General features: G+C 44.9%; 1 protein-coding gene across 3 annotated transcripts in view; it reads left to right on the forward strand.

Moving 5' to 3' along the window:
- DAPK2 (death associated protein kinase 2) overlaps positions 1-8,795 on the forward strand; it is a 40,359-nt gene extending 31,564 nt beyond the window's left edge. For 2 of the 3 annotated variants that reach the window (XM_017816931.1, XM_017816930.1), the window contains exons 8-10: positions 123-275; positions 1,582-1,627; positions 2,532-4,073. In XM_017816931.1, the coding sequence (XP_017672420.1) occupies positions 123-275; positions 1,582-1,627; positions 2,532-3,167 (835 nt within the window). In that variant the 3' untranslated portion in view covers positions 3,168-4,073. Of the gene's footprint in view, positions 1-122; positions 276-1,581; positions 1,628-2,531; positions 4,074-6,435; positions 6,526-6,697; positions 6,779-7,301 lie in introns of those variants that run through there. The other variant, XM_017816933.1, reaches the window with a different exon arrangement.
- The last annotated feature ends 310 nt before the right edge of the window (positions 8,796-9,105 follow it).

The raw sequence follows: 9,105 nt of genomic DNA on the forward strand, positions 1-9,105 counted from the left end.
CCTGTTGTTTCCCACACCAGAGCCACAAATGTCCTAAGAGTATATTACACAGTCACTGCCACTTCACCGGGGGTCTTGCGCTGTTTATTTTTCCAACTGATTCTTCCTTGTGGCTTATCCAGGCTTAGTGGTGCATCACCCTTCCTTGGAGAAACTAAACAAGAAACGCTTGCCAACATCACAGCTGTGAATTACGATTTTGATGAAGAGTTTTTCAGCAATACCAGTGACCTGGCCAAAGATTTTATTCAGAAACTTCTGGTGAAAGATACACGGTAAGGAAAAAATCCAGAAAGATCCGTTTGTCTCTCAAGATAAACCTGGTGAAACGTAGCCTGATGAGGTGTGTGCAAAGCTTTCCTTGCAGTTGCATTGCCATTCCAGAGCAAGGCAGGGAATGCTGCCCCTAGTTAATCACTGCCCCAGAAGCTCTAAGGAACCAAATCTCCTCAGTTAAATTTCATGTTCAGGACTGAATTCTCACCTGAGCCAAGCTGGTACAACAGGGTGTGGCTGAAGGGCTGAAAATGGTGTGCAGAACCTCGAGTTCAGGGTAACTCCCACTCCACTGTTTCAGTCTATTATGAACTACTTACAAGGAGGTGATACCATCCCAGAATATGCCCCCAGTGGTGCCATGCCAGAAAAATCTTTACATGTGCTGATATGGAATTGCTCTAAGTCTCTCTGCAGTCACCCAGAGTTTGTGTGACAGCTCTGCAGATCTTTATTCCCGGTTCAGAGGAACCACAGACTTCCTGCTTTTAATAAAGCTCATGCAGGAGTAGCATCTCCTTCCCTGTAACTTTGTACCAGAGGGAAGTCAGACCATTGTGGTTCTTTCTAGTGGCTTCAGTGGGGGAGGAAATAGGTATGAGAGGGCTGTTCGGTCAAGATTTCTGCACATCATCAGGCCTCAGAGTGGGGAGAGCTAGCTGGGGTTTGAGAGGTTTGCACAGGTCCTGCAGCCTCTTTTTAGGAAAGGAGAAGTCAGTGATGATACTTGTCCCACATCCCTGTGCAACACTGTGTTTCTCTCTTTGATTCTCAGTGCCCTTAATGTGCTGTTCACCAAACTGCCACAATGCAGGAGGAAGTTAGAATTGATCAGGTTTGATTAGGTTTAAGTATTGCTCTCAGAAATGTTGCTTTCAGGAAACAGCAGCTCTTGCAGTGCTGTAATCTCCTGTTCCAAAGGACAGCTTTGATACAATTACTGCTGTATCAAAGACACACTTGTATCAAAGGTGTACAGCAAGAACTTATTCTGAGCATGTCAGATGAACAGAACAGATATTGTGTTACTTTGTATGGAAGGGTGCACAAAAATACAGGTAGGTTTTGATGAAGTAAGAATTAAAATCGTGTGGAGTGAGGCCAGTTACCCACTGAAGTTCAGAACAGTAACTAAACTGCACAGAAGCAGCAGGCTCAGGGAGTAACAACCCTGACATTTGAGAGTTGGTCCTGGCATTATCCTGATAAATTCATAGGAAGCCTGGGAGAAGGGTGGGTCAATGGACTCGTGTACCAGGAATTTCTCATTCAAGTCTGTGGGGTTTTTGTGTTGATGTTTTTTAGGAAGAGGCTTACGATTCAGGAAGCTCTGTCTCATCCCTGGATAACGGTAAGGCTGCATAAACAAACAGATCCTAGTTTTTGCTGTGAGCAAAGCAGGGATCATATTCTCACTCTTAGTGGTGTGTTACATGGAAAACTGCCCCCTAAGTGCTTAGTGATCCTGGGTGTTTCAGAGATCTACTGGGAACAAATTGGCTGGGTCTGACTAAATCCCTGGATTTCTGCAAATGACTTCTTTTATCAGCATAACTTTCAAAAAGAGGGTGACCAAGCTCTGATCTTTATTGCACATTACAGCCTCCCAAATTGGACTGGGCTTTGCATTTTTCCATCCTTCTTCTCTGTTTGCATGGACACGTGTGTTGGTTTCAGTGCTTTCTTGAACTGAGAGTTGACTGCTAGTCAGTGTGGAAAATGGATTTCTCTCAAGAGATAACTGCTGTGTACCACGTGTGCTGATTTGCTTACATTTTGTGTGTCCATACGTATTTTTCATCATAAACATTGCCTGCTTGTGTGGATAAGTCTCTTATTGAAAATACATTTAGCTAATCTCAGCATGACTAATGAGGATTTTTGAAGTTCAGTTTTTGCTTTGCGTTGCACAAAACGTTAATTGGAGTTTTTCAGGGTTGTTGTTTTTCCTCTCACAAGTATCCACAGCTTGAGACTATTAACTGCTAAAAATTAACATGAAAATAAGTTGCAGCTGCATTATTTGCTCTTATCACACTGGAATGAATGCACATCACTTGTCACATTTGTTTTTGGGCTCGTGTGTTTGGTGTCTTTTTTCTTTTACTCATATGCATGAAGGCAAGCCTGTGTGAGCAAAGGATCTCCCAACATTGTGGAAGTCCAGGCTGCATCCTCTGTGTGCAGATTTTGAGTTCCTGCCCTGTCTTGTGAACGCTCAGTAACACTGGTTCCTCTGTCTGGTGACTCGCCAGCTGAAAGAAGAAACCAAAGTGCAGGAGCCCAAGAAGGTTGGGAGCACCCAGCTGAAGACAAAGCGGCTGAGGGAGTACACCATCAAGTGCCACTCGAGCATGCCCCCCAACAACACCTACATCAACTTCGAGCGCTTCGCCCGCGTCGTCGAGGACATTTCCCGCACGGAGCGCGGCTGCGGCACCTTGGCCGCGTCCCGGGACTCCCTGCAGGAGGACGTCGACGCTCTGCTGTCCATCTATAATGAGAAGGAGGCCTGGTACAAAGAGGAGAACGAGAGCGTGCGGCACAAGCTGTCCCAGCTGAAGTACGAGTGCCGGAAGATCGAGTCCCTGAGGAGGCATTTGCAGGAGGACATCAAGGCCGTGGACACCAGTCTGGCCGGCGTAGCTGGGAAATACACTGGTCTGCAGGGCCAGTATGAATCCCTCAGGCAGGAACTTTCTGAGGAACTCAAGTGGATACAGGATTTAATGAGCAGTTTTCAACTGGAAAATGAAGTCTGTGCGAACAGAAACTTCGACTCTGTTTTCAGCAAAGATGTTAACGAATCGCTGATGGAGCTGCTGAACAGATCTCGCTGTGAGGAATTCCTTGCAGGGTTGAATCTTGGTGTAGCAGAATCCCATCAGTGATGCTGAGATCAGGCTAGGGGCAGGGTTTGCTGCCTCTTTCCAGTACATCAGTTTAAAAAGGTCCCAATGTACAGATTCTCCCCAAAAACATCACCTAGAATTAAAGTAGAAGTTCTGAGGTATTGCACAAGGTGCTGACCAAAGCCATAATCTCCCAGTGCTTTGTAGTGTTGAAGGGTTTTTTTCTGTGTGTTTTTTTTTTAGAGTGTCTGAACTTGCAGGAACAAGGTTCTCACAGTGGTATGGACATATCTAAACCTACAGCCTTTTGTATTGCCTATATCATAGTGCATTGTGTATTACAGTCCCTGAAGGTACTAAGTTATCAACTTGGAATAAAGAATAAGTCAGCCTGTACTTACTAGAAACTGGGTGCCTGGAAACTAATGCAAATCTCATTATAGTACCTTTGGTTGGCTGAAGGAAACAGTGCAGGGAGTTCTACAGACCACATGAGAGAAATATTTGCAAAGGTTAACTCTGTCCTGTAAAACAAAGTAAACGGTGTAGTAATTTAACATTTACTGTGGAAATTCTCTGTGAAATTGCTGCCAATGAAGAAAAGGATTGTTTTAAAGCCAGTTGTGCAGGGTGAAGTCTTTTACCATCAGAGGTGTTACCTGAATTTTAAACTAAAGGATTTAGTTTTCTGTCCTATACCAAAGAAATCCTATTCCAAAGACACCACTGGGAACTTGTAATGGTCAAATAACTGCAATTTTACAGTGCAAATGTTAATATGTGACTGAGAAGTGATATCATAGTCCTCTAGTTTGTTTTCTACAGTGAAGAAGATGACAAACTACAACTAACTTAATCTGTGGTGTGGGATTTGAGACTAGTGCTCTTGCTGTAAAGATTTTTTTTTCCTTAAGTTTTAGAAAGTAAAAGAAAAGTTGACCCAAACTTGAATCCTGCCCTGCTGTCTTGTGTTCAAAGAAGCCATGTGGTCATACTGTATCAACCTGCACAGGTGTTCCCATCTCATTTTTGAGTTATTTATGCAGGGTGCCGTTGTTCCCTGCAGGTTAGTTAGAGACTGAAGATGTCAGGCTACCGTGTGCTGTGGGCATTTGCTGCAAGGTGACTTTGTGCAGCTGCAAGAATCAGTGAGACAGTAGCTGATGTCCATCTAGAGTGGATCTTATATATATAAAGTATGTCTTTCACTGCCCCTCCTCCCTTCTCCTTTTGCAGAGGAGTTAATGCCCTAAATAAATGGAATTGTTGTTGTTCCTAACATGATTAAGAAGAATGTTTCCTACTTTGTGAGGACATGGCAGCAGGGGGGGCACTGTACTCTGCAGAAATTGGAGGAGAGTATGCTTTTATCTTTTTGTCTCAAAGATGTGCAGAGGCTGGTGGGAATTCAGGGTTCTGAAAGCAGTTGTCCAGCTGGGGGATTGTTGCTCCCGTCACTGTACTTGGAGGAGGATGGAAACTGGATGTGCTCCCTGTGGCCTCGTTCTTGGCACGAGATGTAAAATTCTCAAAAGCTTCCAAGTCCTATGGGTAGCCAGGAGATGACCCTGGCAAGCTGGTGTTGGTGGCTGGGGAGAACTGGGCTCTGTCGTGACAAATAGCACTGAGAGTTTTGTGTGTGTCCATTTTTTATTGTCTCCCGATGCTTCAGTCGTCACTTCTGCAGGTTCCTTTGGTTGGAAGACCCACTGGACACTATCCAGGGAAACCAGAACACAGGATTTTTTTACAAGGGGGAGAGTTTTAATTCTTAAAATGTAACTTGAAGCCTAGTGAGAGTTCGTATTTGCAGAAAAGCCTCTTAAGAGCAAGAGTCTGCCCTCCCTCAGCCATGATCTCATGTTTGTTCACACAGATTTTCTGTATGAACAAATGCACGATGAGAAGGACCATCAAATGAGGCCACTTTGGGTGAGGGTAATGTTGTTGTGACTTGCCCTGGAGGCTGGTTGACACAGTGCTTTTAGAAGATGTTCTGATGTGACACAGTGACAAGGTCCCTGGTTTGCAGGGTACATAAATGGAGGGGCATTATGCACAGGCTGGGGTAGAGTGAGCTGTTCAGTCAGCCACGGTTCTGCTGTGGAAAGGGCACTGGGACATTTTTCATGGTGATTGTACAGCTGACATTTAGCCAGTGACATTTTTTCCACTTCACATTGATTCCTGCCAGCCTGCTGCACCGTGCTAGCCACTTGCAGCGCACGAGGAAATGGTATTTAGTGCTTCACTGTCTCTCTTCTGTTGTGTCAGATGGTGTATCACATCTGAATGAGAAGGGGCCAGCTGATGGTTGGCTCCTTGAACTGCTGCTGAGATACTGCACAGCTGCTAAACCTGCGGCAGCTGATGAGAAAAGGGCATTTGTAGTCACAAACATTTTCAATTATGTTGCTGAAAAAGATGTTTAAATTGTCACTGATGTGTCTTCCATTCTCCTTTGGTCCTCTTGCTGCTCCAGGTGCATGGCTTGGCTGCATTCCAGTCCAGTACAAATATTTCTGTTATCCCCTCCTGCATATGCAGATCAGAACAACTGGAATGGTTGTCACTCCATGAGCTGAGAAGGGTTCATACCTGGTCTTTCCCTTTTCACTTTTGCCAGATCTGGGTTTGAACCCTTCCTCTCCTCAATCTGTTAGATACAGTTCTCTGGTTTATGCAAATTTTGATGTGCTTTTGAAGTGGAATGTGCTTAATTTTCAGAAGGACTGTGTGTCAAGCTTTGTGGAACATCTGTTCCTTAACACCAGACTGAAATCCCCAAATGCTGGGCACATCTGAATTCTGATAGATATTCTTTTTTCTTCCTGTTTGCCATAGTCAGGTATTGCAATTCTTTCCTTACATATTTACTGCCAGGGTATCAATGTCTTGTGCTCTCATACTCTGGGTGTGGTTAAAGGACAAAGCCAGTGTTTTCAGACAGCATGTATCCCTGCCACCAATACCAAATGACAGCCAACTTTTTCCCATGTTACTACAGTGTTGTCATCCAGAGAAAATGCAGGTGGGGCAGGTGTGCACTGAGAATCAGCTTAGCAACTTTACTAAGTGAAAGCAATCCTTAGCACCCTCTAGTTTTAGGATTTTTTTCTGAGATCAGAGGAGTCCTGTCCAGGCACAAGGTGGACTGGATTGAATTAATTTTCTTCTGCTTTTCCCTGTATGAACCCACAGCCTCCCCAGCCAGCACTCTTCAGCCAGCTCCAGTGCACGTGGGGAACTGTACATATTTTATGCACCAAAGGGAGCCAGACAATTAAATTGCTCTTTTATCTTCCAGCCCATGGACAAGCAACAGGCTTTGGTTCGGAAATCATCTGTTGTTAACATGGAAAACTTCAAAAGGCAATATGCCAGGAGGCGGTGGAAGGTACGGCGGGGAGCCTTTAACCCTCCTCACGTGGGGCTTCCCAAACCCGGTGGGATCAGAGGGCAGGACAGGGCTTGAGTGTAAAATTGTAGCAGGCAGCAGATAATGAGGTGTTTGGATGTGTCTGTGTGGACATGTGTGGTCAAACTGCCCCTCTTCCCTCTCTCCACAGCTTTCCTACCGCATCGTCTCGCTGTGCAACCACTTGTCCCGTTCCCTGGTGAAAAGGGTCCTGATGCAGGAGGAGAGTTTGGTAGGTGCATTTCCTAAAGGGGGAGAGGAGAAGAACCAGCTTTCCTGTGCAGTGGTTTTTGCTGTCCTTACCTGGATGCACAGCCCAACAGGACGGCAGCGGTTTGGAGTGGGAACCCAGATGGGACCGTGGCATCCTCTGTGTGTCTTTAATGGGCTGTACATGGTGTTACTGTGACAGGAACGTTGTGCAGGGAGAGCTGGTGACTCCATAAACCTTTGAGGTGCTGCCCACATTTACTGTGTAAAGGAGCAGCAGCTGATGTTCGGATCCCATGGCAGTGACCCTGCTGGCTGAGATACGAGCAGTCCTGCAGGGAACTTGCTGCTGCTCTTGTGCCCAGCTGTGTGTGATGGAGGGTAGGGGACCCCAGAAGTGCCTGTGACCTTCTGGAATGCAGCTGTGAGGGTCCTGTTGGCTCTGCTTTCCTCCACAGATGATGCACTGATGATATCAGAGCACCGTGTGGAGCAGCGTGGTATCTCATTTACATGTCTGAGACATTGTGGCCTTTCTGTTTCAGAGGAACTGTGAGAGTGACAGTGAGGATCTTTCCCAAAGAGAAGTTCCTCCTCAGAGGAGAAGCAGCATATCCTAATGTGAAGAGAATTCCATGGGCAGGAGACACAGGAGACTTCCATCCCTGCTGAAGCAAGCAGCCCTGAGTCATTGGTGTGATGCTTCTTGCTTCTCAAACAGCACCAACAGCTGGGCGATGGTATTAAATGTCTACTGAGCATCTTGGAAAACTGGGAAGCGAGATTCCCAGGGAAATGCCACAGCACAAGCACCAGTTGGAGTGCTTTGAGTGTTTCAGTGATACTTCAATCTGTTTGTGATGTCGGCTGCACTCAGGGTGTTGGGTTTCTACTGATGTTCCTTTCCTGCAGAATAATTCCCGTCCTGCACAGCGGTGAGGACTTTGTGCATTATTACTGTTTCAGTCAGGGAAATTGTTAGTGAGTTGTCAGGACATTTTGTAATGCAGTTTTGGTGTTTGTTAACAGCATGGATATGTGATGGCAGATCTCTGCCAGGGTTTGTTAGCTGTGTGCAGGGCTCTGTCACTGCTGTCACTGAGGAGAAAATCCTGATATCACTGCACATCTTTGATTTTGGCAACAGTTCTGCACTGCCACAAGGACTGTGCTCTGGCTGAGGACTAACACAACCAGTTGTGAGTACAACTAGTTGGGGCCACTGAGAGGATGACACAGGCCAAGGCAGTTTTTGGATGAAGAAGAGAAAAAATGCTGTAGTGTTTTACATACACCCAAATCCAGTGTTTTTACAGGATGATGGCAGGATATTCACCAAAACAGGGCCTTTAAGAACCCCAGGTATTTGAAGAAATAGTCTCTGTTGGACTTTGTTATTGTTGTCAATGTTATTTATTGTCAGCAAATTGGAGATGGGTTAACACCTATTTGTGCAGGTGCTATTTACATGTAACCCAGACAGCAAACATCTGCTTTTTATTCAGGGGGCTGTATCCAAAATTGAGGAAGTGAGCACTTTGATACCGATGTAACATCTTTGCACTGGGAAGTTGCATCATTTTAACTATTACTAGTTTCTAAGCCAGTATTGTTCAATTGGTACCAAAAAAATGTGTCTAGAATAGGTTATTTTTTTCATTGAATGTATTTGTTGTTAGAAATTCATATTTATTTTGCCATTTAATAAATTAAAAATCAGAAAGCCTATTAGAAACAACTATGGATGGACAAGGAAACTGGTTTTGTTTGGCTTTATGTTGGTCACTTCTAGGCTGAGGTTTTAGAGCAGAAGGTGTGAACTGGTGTTGAAAACTAGTGTCAGGTGGTTTCCAGTTTCTAAGAAAGAAATAAAAACATGCTACTTTTATTCATAACTTTGTATCCCTGCTTAGGTAGTGACTAAAATGCAGTTGATAAGAAAGTATTTCTGTGAAAGGAAGGGAATGTAGGAGAAGCATTGGAGAAGAGAGGCAGAAAGGAGGATTTGATGGAAGAAACATAAAATGAAGGAGGTGGTGGGAGGAAAAAAGCAGTGGGGAGGAAGGAGTGTGAGAGGGACACGTAGGGAGTGAAGGTGATCCTGGATTGGGAAGGTTGAAGGAAGGGAAAGAGAATGTGGGTGCAGGAATTGTGGAAGCAGGAGAGTGGATGTTTCTGCCAGTATGGCACTGCATTTTGCTACTATTTATTTAATTTCCTTTTATTTCATGTCTTGTGCTGCCACTTAGCTTGTGACATGTGCCTGCTCAAGGGATAAGGGGCAGTGCATGGGCTTCTCTTCACATTTAAAAGATGTATTTATGAGCTTTCTGTGTAATTCTTGAGGCA

This window comes from Lepidothrix coronata, unplaced genomic scaffold (assembly GCF_001604755.1).
Source record: "Lepidothrix coronata isolate B3197 unplaced genomic scaffold, Lepidothrix_coronata-1.0 Scaffold58, whole genome shotgun sequence".
In the NCBI taxonomy this organism is placed as follows: domain Eukaryota; kingdom Metazoa; phylum Chordata; class Aves; order Passeriformes; family Pipridae; genus Lepidothrix; species Lepidothrix coronata.